The following is a 15,202-nucleotide window of genomic DNA, read 5'->3' on the forward strand; positions in this document are numbered from 1 at the left end:
CAAAAGCCTAGAATGATTAAGTGTGTCGCCCGAGGTGTATCCATTGCACTGGGGTATAGGTGTGCAGAAATGATATTCAAGCTTTAAGTCTTACAGTTTTTTTTTTACCTTCATCAAAATGTTTCCTCAGTTCAGTCCGGTCGTTAGCGTGGCAGAACTTGTAGATCGTCTGTCCCACCAGGTCCTCCTTGGAGTAGTGTGGTGGTTTGAGACGAGACAGGTCCACCGATATGATGGTAGCCTTCAGGTCTAAGCGGGTTGTGAACTCCTCCCCGCCGCCGAGCATCATGGTGGGATTAGGGTTGCTGCCGGCGCCGGCGTTGGCGGCCGGGTTGTCGTCCATGGCTGCGCGGCGTGCGATGCAGAAGAGGTGGGAGGGTGGGTCTAAGCAGGGGAAACAATTAAACGGGCATTAGGACCTGAAATCCCCGTAAAATGTCTTGTCTTGGATTGTTTACTTACACTATTTAAACGGTCTAGTTGAAAGGAAACCAAGGCAAAAAAAAAAAGTCTCCGGTTTCTGGTATGCGCACGTGTCGCCGTAGCCATGCGCGTCGGCAAAATGAAAACGTTTTTTTTTCAATGAAAGATGATGTCTCAAAACCGCCAAACTCACTGGTTTGATTGGAATCCTGCTGCTGTACAATTTTAACATGTTTTTAGATTGGGTTATGGTCGAGAATAAGCTTCATGTGGCCTCTCTGGACTCCCATATATTTGCAGTAAGTTTAGTCGGGCACCATTTGCAGTCATCAGCCGACATTTGAAGCAAAAAAATTAGGTAAAAAAAAAAAAAGAAGCCGCGTCGCCGCACCACTTTTTGGGCAAGCTCCATACCAGAAACCGGAGACTTTTTTGGGGGGCCTAACCTAATGTCTTACCGTTCCCAAGACGGAAAAAACCCTGGTTGTTTCATCGGACACGACGGAGTACGCGTCCTTTTTCCTGTCGTTTTCATTCAATGTACGATACATGTTGTGTGTGTCAAATAAGCTACACACAGCACCAATGCACAAATGTGGTTTCTTACACGTCCGCAGAACGCGAACAGTTTACGTTTGGAATCAGAACTAGCACTGAACAGCCAAATTTTGGGGGGTTGCAAAAAGTGGACCCCGAAATCCGTTCTTGCACAAATAACACAAAAATAACACAAAAACGTCCAGTTTCCAAAGGATAGTTACGTGGATGTTTATATCCTACTTTTAAACGTTCTTTCAGTTTAACATCACTTCATTCAAAATGCGTTTTGTAGCCTAATTGGGCGAATTCCAGGCCGTAGTGTCTCTTTGAACAACTGCAATTATCATTGGATTTCACATTCAACAGAGATGCCACAGGTCAGTTTCTGTGTTGTATTTAAATAAGGCAATCAATTCTTCAGTCGAAGAGTAAAAAAAAAATTGAAACTGCAACGGGAAACCTGATTTTAAGCCATAATCTGAATATTTGGCTGAAAGACACCCTTAGCGGCAATTTGCAGCCATGTCTTGCATGCACATGCCAAAATATCAGCTTCTGGAAATGCAGACAAATTTGACGCCACTTGCGTGAGCAAACAAGGGTCAGGCCCAGTCTTCAAGAGGACCTTTTTCAGAAACAAAAAAACAAAGAGTTGACGGTTGCCCTTTGAAAATTGGTCTTTTTGCTTCTGGAGGTGTGATTAGTCGATTTTTGACAAAATCGGAGATGGTCAGAGATGAAACTGGCCTTGGCAAAAAAAATCTGAAATTGGACCTTGGATCCGAGCTGCCACAGCATCACGCAGTGCAGTGCAGCACAGCGCATCAACGTGGGACCCAGTGAATTTTTCTGTGTCATAGGTCAGTATTTAACCTTTTCTCCAGCCGGAAAAGGATCTGATTGTCTAGGCGTTTTACACTTGTGCAAATTTTTACGTGCCGTTTTCATCGCATTTTCATGGAACTTTTTTGGAAATTATAATGAAAAAAAAAAACCATTTTGTGGAAAAATCGTTAAATAATGATTTATGTGGGATCGTTAAAAAATCTGAAATTTCATTGGAAAAGTAAAAAAAAAAAAATCTGATTTCAGATTAAAATCTGAAAAGTTTCATCTCTGGATGGTGACCAATGACTGATCGACCCAATGATGATGTATGGAGTAACTGGATGGCGACGCTCACCACTCTCGGTAGAGTTGGAAGACTGGCCGTCTTCTTTGGGCTTGAGGATGGCCGAACACTTGAGGTTCTGGTAGTGCTGCTCTGCTTGGGTGGCGGTCGCTGGGTCTTCTTCGTCAACTGGTTTGGTCAGCATGCGGCAGGCGAACGACCGGTTGCGGCTGGTCGGGGAGTTGGAGTCCTGGGACCACATTCCGGCTGCGGTGAGACAAAAAGGAGAAGAGGATATGAGAAGGGGAGAGATTAACGAGAAACGGGGGAAACACAAGAAGAGGAAAGGAGAGGGTTAATCGTAGAAAAGGAGAGAAGAGATAAGAGCCAAGGGCAAAGAGAGAGGGTTAATCAAAGAAAAGGAGAGAAGAGATAAGAGCCAAGGGCAAAGAAAGGAAAAAAATAGGAGTGGAAAGAAATGTGTGTTGGGAAAAAAAGGAGACATGAGGGTAAGGAAAAGAAAGGAAATTAGGAGTACCGGAAAAAAAGAAGGTTAGGGAAAGAAAGGAAAAATAGAAGTGGAAAGAAAAGTGTATGGGAAAGAAAAGGAAAGAAGAGGGTTAGGGAAAGGGGAAAGAAAGGAAAAATAGGAGTGGAAAGAAAAGTGTATGGGGAAAAAGGGAAGGACGGTTGAGAAAAGAAAGGGAACATAAAAATGGAAAGAAAAGTGGACGGGAAACAAACGGGTTAATAGGGTGGAAAAATAAGAAATACCGGTAGGAGTGGATAAAAGAGGGAAAGGGCAAGAAAAGGACAGAAGATGGTTAGGGAAAAGAAAAAGAGGAGTGGGAAAAAAAGTGTATTGGGAAAAAAAGGAGAGAAAAGGGTAAGGAAAAGAAAGGAAAAACAGGAGTGGGAAAAAAATGTATGGGAAAAAAAAGAGGGTGAGGAACAGAAAGGAAAAATAGGAGTGGAAAAAATGTGTATGGGAAAAAAGAGGGTAAGGGGAAAGGAAGGAAAAATAAGAGTGGGAAAAAAGTGTATGGGAAAAAAGAGGGTTAGGGAAAGAAAGGAAAAAAAATAGAAGTGGAAAGAAAAGTGTATGGGAAAGAAATGGGAAGAAGAGAGTTAGGGAAAGAAAGGAAATATAGGAGTGGGAAGAAAGTGTATTGGAAAAAGGGAAAGAGGATTGGGAAAGACAGGGGAAAAAAGAGTGGAAAGAAAAGTGTAAGGGAAAGAAAGGAAAGAAGCGAGTTAGGGAAAGAAAGGGAAAATAGGAGTGGAAAGAAAAGTGTATGGGAAGAAAAGGAAAGAGGGATAAGAAAAGAAAGGAAAAATAGGAGTGGAAAGCAAAGTGTATGGGAAAGAAAAGGAAAGAGGGATAAGAAAAGAAAGGAAAAATAGGAGTGGAAAGCAAAGTGTATGGGAAAGAAAAGGAAAGAGGAATAAAAAAAGAAATGAAAAATAGGAGTGGAAAGAAAAGGAAAGAGGGATAAGAAAAGAAAGTAAAAATAGGAGTGGAAAGAAAAGTGTACGGGAAAAACGAGGAAAGAGGGATAAGAAAAGAAAAGGAAAAATAGAAGTGGAAAGAAAAGTGTACGGGAAAAAAGAGGAAAGAAGAGGGTTAAGGACAGAAGAGGGTTAGGGAAAGAGAACAAGAGAAATCAGAAATAGCAAAGATATCAGTATCAGTTTGCAGAATTGCTGAGTAGTATCTCTGATGACATTCAAGAGGCCTGACATGGAACTAGGGTCTTCCAGAGGTCTTCAAGTCTGATCTGTGACCTGCCGCCACTAAAAATAGCCGAAATTGACAAATTGCCACGTTGGGGTGCAGTGGAACAGAGCCAAAATGTGAAGGGCTGTTTCCTTTTGTGCGTGTTTTCAGCGAACCCCTATCTACAAAAACCTCCTTTTTTTTCCTCCAATTTTGTCAATTTATTTTTGTCAATAATTGTTGGGAAAAAAACAAAAACGCGATGCGCCTCAATGCATCTTCAATGCAGGTAAGTGGCTTTTATTTCCATCACTGAGCTTTAGTTGCTCATGAGGATATAAAGCAAAACTTGCAGCCGGGAAAGGCGGTGGTCCACGGAGGTAAGACTCACGAGTGGAGGTTGGCAGCAAGCAGTTGATAAACTGATTGTGGTCTCCGACGTGGATGAAATTTTTGATGCTCGATCCGATAAGATCCTCCTGAGAATTCAACCAAAACAAAAAACAAAAAAACAAAACAAAATTAGAGTGGCCTGATATTTCACCCTTAGCATGGACTTCTTCAGAGGCAAAAAGCAAGTGACTTTAATAATCTAATAAAGAGTGTTTAAAAAAATGTAAAAAGTGACTAAAGGCAAAAAGCAAGTGACTTCAAAAATCTAATATAGAGTGATTAAAAAAATGTAAAAAGTGATTAAAAGTGGACCAATTTTGAAGTTTATATACAAATTTGCAGACTTTGTATTGAATATTATTAAAATATTTCTGCATTTTCTACGATTTCCTGAAGTGAACAGAATTACAAAATTACAACACCTTCTGCAAATGGTGCCCGACTAAGTTTAATGTAAAATATATGGGAGCCCAGAGAGGCCACATAAAGCTTATACTCAATCGTAACCCCATCTAAAAACATGTTAAAATTGTGCAGCAGCAGGATTCCACTCAAACCAGTGAGTTTGGCGGTTTTGAGACATCATCTTACATTGAAATTCTTTTTTTTAATTTTTCCGACACACATGGCTAAAGCGACGCGCGCGTATACCAGAAACCGGAGACTTTTTTTGTTTGGCCTAATCAGTTTCTTCTTACATCAACTACTTGTGTTTTCCTGACTCAAACAAAATTTCCACACAAAAAAAACACTTTAAAAAGTATAACTGAACTGACCTGCTTAAAGTTGAGGTACATCTTCACGTTTTCGGTCACAAATTCAATTTCTCCCGAACTGTTGACAACAAACAAGAACCCATCAAGTGCCTGTGGGCGGAAAAAAAGAAGACAACAAAAATCAGACCAGTTAAAATTATTCTAATGACACTAGCACAACTGAGAAATTTAGGATCCCGCTTTGAAATTATCAATTACAAGATATCTAAAATGAGCAACGCCCACAAACAGGAATGGGGCCACGTCGACCGACTTGACACAGCAGAGCGAAACGAGGTGGCCCTTTCACGAGATCAACAATGGAGGGCGCTACAGCTACAGTCTGTCACCGTCCCGTGTGTTGACAGTAACAACCACGGGTACGAACCGCCCACGTGCACAAAGCTCTTGCCCATTATCTGTGTTTACATTTAGTCGGTCGACCTGCTAAGTGTGAGTGGGTGAGAGTGATTTAGACTAATTTCGACATTCTTGATTTATGATTTTAACATTGGTTAAGGAAGACAAGTAATCAGAAACATGTGTTTCGTCAATTGGTTGGATAGAGTCTGAAACTGAAATGCCAAGGTGCATGAGGCAATCGTTGAAAGCAATTTCATGTTAATTCGCCTTTAAAAAAAACAACTGGTAAACAAGCTCCGTGTTGTCCAATATTCGTCTTAAAAAAAAAAACAGCTCAAACAGCTGTTAAACTTTAATAATCCTGCAGCTAGGGGGCGCTGCTCGCCACTCCCTCTGCGTAGACTCTCAACCTGCGCGTGAAACAGTGCCATCGGTGAGGATCTGCCCAACGTTGCCTCCCTTCCGACAGCGACAGGAAAAAAACTGAGGCAAGTTCCCACGAAAGCACCAGACCCGACGTGCAAATTCCTAGCCACTATCTTATTTTTTCTAAAAAACAAATGTGGATCACACCTCCAACCAGATAACTCTGCCAAAAAATAGGGCTATCATTGATTGTTCTTTGCCTTTCTAGGAGGGATACATGGTAAGTCCATTCCTCCATGTACTCTGGCAGCTATCTCAAGTCCCACCCCACACCCACCATTTTGACCCTGACCTCCCCCTAATTCTTCGCAGGACATTATGAGAAGATCTCTATAGCAACAGGCCAGGCCGTCACCCAAAACTGAACACATGTTTCCGTACCTTTAGGACAATAAAATTCCATGACCATATTATGAAAAATCCATGACCTAGTTCCAGGCATGCAACTGGGAAGTCACAAAAAAAGAAGGAACTTAAAATCTTTCAAAGACTTTGTACAGTGTTTTTCTATTTTTAATGGCTCACATGGGAAGTAAAAAAAAAGAGGAAATCAGCTGATCCGAGGAAAAGTTGCATGCCTGTAGTTCATCAAACTGCAGATAAAAACTGTAAACATTCCTAATGGGGATGTCATGGGGCAAAAACTTTAAAATCAAAATGCTTGCAATCAGCTAGTCTAGAGGCTAGATGTTGTTATTGTTTGTATGCGATAACCCGCCGCGATAACCGGCCACCACGCGAGGGCGCTATCACGACCAACCAGTATCACCCACAAACCTGTCAGAACAACGTCTAGATGACTTGCTATTGGTTGTGCCAATGCGCGTGCATCTGTTTGGCCTAATATATGTAGCGCGCATTTAAAAAAATTCATAGTAGTTCCGAACCAAACTCTCAAATTTCTTTCAGTAGGTTAAAGATGCAGAAAGACTTTTGTGCAATTTTTGGGTTCGCAATTTTAACAGAAAACCCCTATACTGAACAGTGTGTTCCTGAAATGACATCACAGCAACAGCAACCTCAGTTGTCCGAAAATGCAAGGATAATTGTAAATGTTTAAAGTGCACTTTTCAATGAAAATTAATTGAAATTAAAAAAATGCTAATCAGCAGGAATGCCTCTAATAGCATAATTGCATTTATGAGAATCAGTTAGGCATATCTAAGATTTGAAGAACGAAAATAAATACGGCTTTTCGGGGTTTTTGCCCCATTCTCACCTCCAAGAGAACGTTGCCCAGCGAATCGCTGGACAGCATTCCGGGCTTGCTAGAAGAGACATGGCTATGCTGAACCTCGCTACCTTGCTCCAGATCTGTACAAAAGGTCACAGGGTCAGAGATTAACTTGGGGTCAGGTCACACAGGTCAGTATAAAACAGGCGATAAAACTGGGATCCATCGGTGCCTTCTGTTGAAGATTTTGGGTTCCTGACTGTGGGCGGGGGCTGAGTTGGGGTGGGGGCATGATTTAGGGGGTGGGGGCTGACTCTGGGGGGTGGGGACTGACTCTGGGAGGGGTGAATTGGGGGGGGGGTGGGGTGGGGGGGGGTAGGACTCAATTAGACTAAAGACTGTTTATGATCCCGATATATTATTGGTTGCTAGGCATCTTTACAATGAGCTTTTAAGGCTGAATCAAACTTGGTGCGAAAACAAAACGCAGACGCGTATATGTGACAATTTTTTGCAAATTTTGCAAAAAAGTGTTTAATGATGTCATAAACCAGCCTTTACCGGTACATGTGGTGTTAATGTCCTACTTATCCAGCACAGACATTTTTTAATTTTGCCATGTAACCTCAATCCTCCAAATTCCTCCACTTTGGCAGAGAGGATTCTGAAGGATTCGGGGTGGTTAGGGTTAAATGTGCGTGGCTAACGCGCAAACGGCGATAGGTCAATAGAGACGGGCTCTTCACCTTGCTGCTGTTGCTGCAAGCGGATGCGTTTGATCTTGTTGACGGTGTCCTGCAGGAAGGCCCGTTTGTCAGGCATCATGTTCAGGGACTCTGGGTTGTTCAGGCTGGCGCTGATCAACTCCGCCAGCTCTTCCAGGTAGGTCTCTTGCTCCCGTCGGCGCTTCTCGCCAAGGAACTTGGACCTAGAGAAGGGGAAGGTGAAACAAAAAAAACTGTTAGATCATCTCGCTACGTGAGCACAGGATAGGGGTGTGCAATGTGAGGTGCTGTGGTCCAATGGTTACGGTGTTCGACTCGTGTGCTGTGGTACATGGGTTCCAATCTTGACCATGGGAACATGGTGCTTGTGCTCTTGAGCAAGGCACTTTACCATTATTGCTTCGTCCTTCGGATGGGACGTAAAGCTGTAGGTCCTGTGTGTTGTGTAATGCACGCTAAAGAACCCAGTAACACTTATCGCTAAGAGAAGGGGTTTGCCCCGGTGTTTCTGGCAGTGGCTGCAATATGCGCCGCAGCACCTTGTAAACCCTTATAAGGTGCTACATAATGGGTCTCATATTTCTGATAAACTTTATTTACCTTTCTTTAACAACAGACATAATTTCCAGCGCCTTGAGTACCTAATTGTTGGTAGATACATGTACGTGCGCTATATAAAACTCCGATATTATGTGCATCGACAGGGTAGTAAGGAACCGGTAACCAGATATCTAGAACCTTAACTCCTTTACAATGTAGTTTAAGTTAAAACAAAATCACCGAAAATAGAGAAATTTCATGTGACACACCGAGTCACATCCCATCAGGAGAAAGAAATAATGGGGAAGATTTTTCGATTGTAAGTGCAGTGTAATATCTATCAGTGACTTTAACTTTGCGGAAGAGATATCAAACGTTAGCGTCTATTTGTCAGTAATTTGTACAATGAACACGTACAATAACCTTTTTGCATGCAAGCGAGTTCAAGTTCGGTGGCCATGTACAGCTGTGTTGCATGTAATGAGGCAGGAATACCCTACAGCAATGTTTGGCCTTTCGTTTCCCCCTTGGGAAAGCGTATCACTTTCTGGCTGTTACAAACCTCTGCAAGGAATTCTCGCTCTTAATTAACCCTAACCCCCTAGGCCCTTTTGGCTAGGAACCATCCTCAATCCTGCAAAATTCTCCAATTACCACCATACCATTTAAAGGTATAGTCCATCATTTGTAATTTGTGCATTTTGTTTGTTTGAAACAACAAACGTGCTCAAAATCTAAAGAAGGGTGCTGAACAACTAACCGGATGAAGTTTCAGCTCAGCTTCAGCTGTATATTTCGAGAAAAACAACATTCTAGGATCTCGATTTCAAATCAAAAGTTGCTGAATCATGTTTTGAATTTGACCTCAATTCAGCGTCTGAGACACGTTCTTACTGAGCCGATTGCAGCTACGCGATGTCGCGCACTGATCCGACGAATTATAGTATAGGTGCTTCTTAAGATGCACTGTTGGAAAGGCTTTCTTTCAATATTATTGGCTATAAAATACTAACCCCCCAAAAACCATCCATTTCTGAAAATTACGGCAAAAGCAAATGATGAATATTCCCTTCAAGAATTTTTCGTTAAGTTTATTTTTTAATTATAAATTCTTTGTATTTTAGACTCATAGCAGTTAGGGCACCTTACTGTATTAAATGGTAGCACGAAATAAAATAGTGACCAAACAGTTGTGGTAAACGCAGGAAACTAGCGGTTGTCGGTTTAGGGGGGGAGGGATGATTCATGAATGGAACGCTGGTTGCCGGAACAACGGGCATGCAACGGTTAAACCATGACCGGGCCCAGCTTTACACAATAAAGATGCAAGTAGTGATCGTAGGAAATTTGGCGTGTTTTTTTTTTTTTTTTTTCTTTCTTTTTTTTTCAGTGGGTTCATTGACTGTACACAATGAATCATTATGTGCCAACCTTACCATCAATATGTGGACCTGACAACAAAACAGGTCCACATAACGCAGGTTGTGTGAACGTTATGTGGACTAAGCCAGGTCCACATAAGGTTTCGCCCTCTCTGGAAAACAGGTTTAGAGGCATTTTTGGTTTAGGGTCATCTGTCGCAAAATGAAGAGGAACAATCAAGGAAATCGGGATAAAATATTTGGGTTGAGAGAGTTTTCACAGTGTGAGTAAAACATTTTTTTCTTCGGTTTTCCTTAACTGTGTGAAAACAAAGGAATGTCCACACAGGGGTATGTAATGTAAACATGTCTGTACTCACGCGTGTGTATACACTGTACTGCTAAAAAGTACATACTCCCATGTTTTTAGAACTTGCATACCGGTACCATATTACATAAAATACAGATAGGTCCCAATATTCAGACCCGAAATATTGTGCTTGACCCTGACCTTCCAAATTCCTCCAAAATCCTATTTTTGCATAACGGAGGATTTCAAAGGATTGAGGGCCTTTGAAAATCGAAGCATTGGAAGATTTTGTAGGATTGAGGGTGTAACAGGATTTTGCCTCTGGGGTCAATCCGTGTCAATTCAACACGACTGTTCACCCAGGCGGATAGACAACATTAGAAAAACATTGTTCCAACGTATAGGGCCTATCACCTTGGCCCTTCCAATCTTTCAAACGGCGCATATACAGGGTTCGACTTTCACTTTTTTATTCAGCCGGGCTGCTGAAACAGACTCTTAACTAGCCCGCAGGCATTTTCACTAGCCTGTTTTTCTTATAGAGTTTGTCTTGTCAGCGTTTTAATAAACAGATCTCACAATTTAGCTCAAATGGTTAAAATGAGACACAAAGTGATACAGGTTACTTTCTTCCTGTCCTTTCATCTTTGTTGTAGCCCAATAATTTTTGACTCGCCAGCCGGGCTACTTAAGGCATAGTTTGACTAGCCCGCCGCTGTTTTGACTAGCATTTGGCTAGCGGGCTACCGCTAAAGTCAAACCCTGATATAGATGACAGCATTTGGTCAGGTGACCACAGTCGCTCGGTCAAACCTGACGAAAAGCACTTCGAGAGATGCACTCAATAACCAAAGGTGGGCGGGGTTTATGACCAAATCCGGAACAATCTCTTTGTCGGATTTTGTCTAATCCCCGGAACTTCTGAGTTTAAATTGATAAACGGGAATTTCCCTCTGTGTTTCTACGCAACGGACACTCGCCACTTTTTGTTGTGTCGCAACATGCAGGGTGTCAGCTTTTTCAGTTTTTCCCTGTGAATCAACGGAAACGGAGGGCTTACGGGTAAGTGGCGGGCATGTGCTTGCAATTAAATCGCAACCCTTTGCCATACCATGACTCCATTTTATATTTCCCTTTTCCCCCACCCCCCCTCTCTATTTTCTTTTTACGACTTCTTTCTTGCTAATCGGGATGGATTTGTTATTAAGGCGAGACCCATTGCTCCGTTACTCACCGGCCAATAGGATTAGCGGAGGAAATGGATGAACGCATTATAGTCTGGGATAGGATAACGTCCGCCAAGTTTTTGTGTACGCTAGGCCGTGCGAATATGCATGTATACACAGTTTTAGGCTTGAATCGGAATTGCACCATGTAGCTCTAAAACTGTCAGCTCCCAGTTAGGCAGTCAGGATACTAGACCTCCGACTGAACTTGGGACAAAAGGCTTCATTCACGAGTCGGCCATATTAAATTCGAGCGATTCACAATGCAGTGCGCCACCAAGAGTTTGCAACGGAGAGTCCATTTTTCAAGTTTACGGTCCACAAAACATGGCCCATTTGAATGAGTGTCGGTAGACAACTTGAGCTAATATGTCATAGATTGGGGCATAGCGTTCTGCCGCCTTACAAAAAACACCATATTGATAACAAGAAAAGAAATGGGCAAACAGAGCCTCGAATCATACGATTACGAAACCACTGACCGGAAAACCTAACAATTTCAAATGTCACGCGCTGCGAATTTGTCGACCATCTCCCACAATGCAATGGGAAAAATGAACTCTCCGTGGCAAACTCTTGGTGGCTCACTGCATTGTGAATCGCCCGAATTGAAGGCGAGGTAAAGTCTTCATTTTTGGAGCTTGCAAATAGAAATGAACGTAATGAACTAAGTTAGTTACAAATTAATACCACTCTGCTCTGATAAATAATTTAAAAATTTGCGATTAATACTTAATCTTCGGATTAGACTTACCCTGGTCCCTTCTCCGGCCTCTTCCGTCGTCGCGGGTTCTGGTTGTTCATAGCGCCCCCTGCACTCATGCTTGACAGTGACGAAAGAAAGAAAGCGTAGCGCCTACATCAACATGGATAGGGGGAGGGGGCGGGGACTAGAAGAAACCTGGAAAAGGGGAGGACAGAAAACAAAACAAAATTGAGAACAAGACAAGACAAGCTGAGTAACGCTGGTCCGAGAGAGCACACAATTCTCGTCATCTGGTCTACCCAATGGGCTGGATTTAGCCCATTTAGGGTAATCCTATACAATAGCACTGCCCGGCTCTCTTCACCAGTCTACAACTAGTGCAAGTCACAAATGACAGTCAGCCAGTCAGTTCTATGTACGAACAGGACACCAGACCGGCCCGCTGGGATCAGTAAAATGTCCGCACAGATGTGGAGGAAATTATTCAACATTGTCATCGGTGCTGACGTAACAGAAAGGAAGGATTACTGTTTCGGAAACAGGAAACAGAGACATGAGGAAATATCGTTCTTCATGTGCATGTTCTGTTGTTTTCTTTGCACAGCTACAGAAACTTTCAATTTCTTTATTGTGTTATGGGGTCACACGTACACGTATGTATGCGGATGTAGTACATGTATACTGGCACAATTATTATAGCAAAATTGCTTGGAAAAAAAAATAGGCTGCTCGTTGCAAATAATTTGTTTCAACTGAACTACATCACTTTATCTGAAACATGACAAAAGTACATTAACGTCACTAGAGAGAAGTGACAGTTATAGCGCCCTCAAGTGATCAGGAACACATCCAATAGACTCCCTTCTCAATAATCTGTTCGCGGATGTCTGAGCTACTTTAATTAAAGCAGTTCTTCGGCACTAAAACAATTTCATTCATTGTTTTGTAGGAAGCTTCCACAGCAAGGCAGGGCAGATATATAGCGCCCTCAAGCAATCAGGCACACATCCAATAGACTCCCTTTCTCTACAATAGTTCACCGTCGACCACCTCAACGCAATTCTTCATCCCCAAAGCAATTTCGTTCATTGTTTTGTAGGCAGCTTCTGTTGCAAGGCAGGACAGTTAAATAGCGCCCTCAAGCAATCAAGCAAACATCCAATAGATTCCCTTCTCTACACTAAGCATAAGGCCAAACAAAAATAAGTCTCCGGTTTCTGGTATGGAGCTTGTCCAAAAAGTGTTTTTTTTTTTTTTTTTACCTGACTTTTTTGCTACAAATGCCGATCGGCTGATGACTGCAAATGGTGCCCGACTAAACTTAGTGCAAATATATGGGAGTCCAGAGAGGCCACATAAAGCTTATTCTCGATCATAACCCCATCTAAAAACACGTTAAAATTGTGCAGTAGCAGTATTCCAGTCAAACCAGTGAGTTTGGCGGTTTTCAGACATCATCTTGTATTGAAAAAAAAAACTTTTTCATTTTGCCGACGCGCATGGCTGCGGCGACGCGCGCGCATACCAGAAACCGGAGACTTTTTTTTTTTTTGGCCTTAGCGTAACACTAAGCCTTTTTGAACACATTAGACAAATCTCGGGATTGACGCGGGGTAAAAGCAGGGTTGAAAACATGCAGCGTTTCACACTTGACATATTTTCCAATCCTGAGCCAACCCTGCGTCAACCCTGAGATTAATTTCACCCCGGGTTGAACTCAACCCTGCTCCAGACCAGGGTTGAGATTTTCAAGCCGGGTTGAAATCTTGCCAGGGTTCAAAACAGTAGAAACCGAGCCAAATGGGCCCGCTTTCCACGAATACAAGCGTTAAACGATGCGGGGTTTAACGCGGGGTCGAAAAATCAAAAACTCAACCCAAAGCGGCACTGGGTTCGCCCAGGGTTGGGTTCAACCCGGGTTAATTTGAACCCGGGTTGATTTGAACCCAGGTTGAGAGGCCCTAGTGTGAAAAGGCCTTCATAGGCCATCTTCAAAGCAATTCATCAGCACCAAAGCAATTTCATTTAGGCTGTTTTGTAGGCAACTTCCACCCCCACAAGCTAACACACACATGTGTACTTTAGACCTCGCTCATTTTAATAGCCCCATTACAAGCAAAACTAAACCCGTTAGCTGTTCTTTCTCTGTGGGCCAATGTATACACTGCGTGCACGGGGGGCAAAGAGTGAGTTAAGGGTTTAGAATTGCGGTGACAAATTGGTCGGGCGGATACGCGGTAATTGGAACAGGAACGGATAGCCCACTCGATAGGTGCACCCCAGTGAGGCGTAGAGCGTACATGGATGCACGCTTACGCACACACACACCACGGGCGTGTGCCACGGCATGTCATGAACACATTCGATATTTCTGCCGGGATTGTGTGTGCGTGTTACTCCAGGCAAACAACACACTGATGAAGAATGCAAACATTGTTACAGTGTGATAATGGGGGTATAGTAAACTATTAACCCATCTCCTGTGGGATATTTTGGCTATAGGGCCCTTCCAACAAAAGTACTGATAGATAATGGGGGTACAGTAAACTATTAACCCATCTCCTGTGGGATATTTTGGCTATAGGGCCCTTCCAACAAAAGTACTGATAGATAATGGGGGTACAGTAAACTGTTAACCCATCTCCTGTGGGATATTTTGGCTATAGGGCCCTTCCAACAAAAGTACTGACAGTTTTTCATTTCGATAGTATAGCATTTAACCTTTAAAAAACACTTTTCAACTTAATAATAATTCTCGTGTAAAAACATCGCTCTCATCTTTCACCCAAACTTCTGACTTACTAATGTAGTTTTACTAAGCAAAAGACCATGTCCGTCAAAATCCATCACTGACTCTGCTTCACATAATGCTTCAGGACCAAATCCGTTCAAATTAACCACTGGTGCTGGTGGATTTTGATAGACTAGGTACACATGGCTTATCTGCCAAAATCCTCAAAAATGGGGGATGGATTTTGATGGAGTTTGTATAGGGTTACGGAAGACTGTTTGAGGGAAAAAAATGATACAGATACAATGTGGGTTTGTGGAATTTTGTCAGTTATTGGGCAACCTGAGTAGTGAAAATACAATGTAAATTCCGACCCAAATACTGATATTACAACTAGCGATACATGTTTACAGCAAATGCACATGTACAAATGTACTTACTGTACTGTGTACAAAGAAATGTCCAAACTAGCAGCTATTGTGCAACACATGAACAGATACAGTAGGCCTAGCTACAATGTAGTATTAGTACATTATACAGTACCAGTACATGTACCAGTACATGTACATGTACATGTACATTACATGCAGAAACACTGGAAACAGTTACATGTATGTACATGGACTGTCTTCATACATGTACGTACATGTACCTCCGTACATGTCACATGTTTTCCCTGTAGGCCTATTCCTATACACAAG

General features: G+C 42.4%; 1 protein-coding gene across 6 annotated transcripts in view; it reads right to left on the bottom strand.

Annotated features, from left to right (window-relative positions):
- LOC119724866 (neurogenic protein mastermind-like) overlaps positions 1-15,202 on the bottom strand; it is a 68,106-nt gene that overhangs the window by 11,592 nt on the left and 41,312 nt on the right. For all 6 annotated transcript variants that reach the window (XM_038196152.1, XM_038196150.1, XM_038196153.1 and 3 more), the window contains 7 exons: positions 11,819-11,965; positions 7,649-7,830; positions 6,948-7,042; positions 4,961-5,050; positions 4,183-4,270; positions 2,147-2,341; positions 109-384 (listed from right to left, as the gene is read on the bottom strand). In XM_038196152.1, coding sequence (XP_038052080.1) covers positions 109-384; positions 2,147-2,341; positions 4,183-4,270; positions 4,961-5,050; positions 6,948-7,042; positions 7,649-7,830; positions 11,819-11,886 — 994 coding nt within the window. In that variant the 5' untranslated portion in view covers positions 11,887-11,965. The remainder of the gene's footprint in view (positions 1-108; positions 385-2,146; positions 2,342-4,182; positions 4,271-4,960; positions 5,051-6,947; positions 7,043-7,648; positions 7,831-11,818; positions 11,966-15,202) is intronic.

Source organism: Patiria miniata, unplaced genomic scaffold, assembly GCF_015706575.1.
Source record: "Patiria miniata isolate m_02_andy unplaced genomic scaffold, ASM1570657v1 HiC_scaffold_18, whole genome shotgun sequence".
Classification (NCBI taxonomy): Eukaryota; Metazoa; Echinodermata; class Asteroidea; order Valvatida; family Asterinidae; genus Patiria; species Patiria miniata.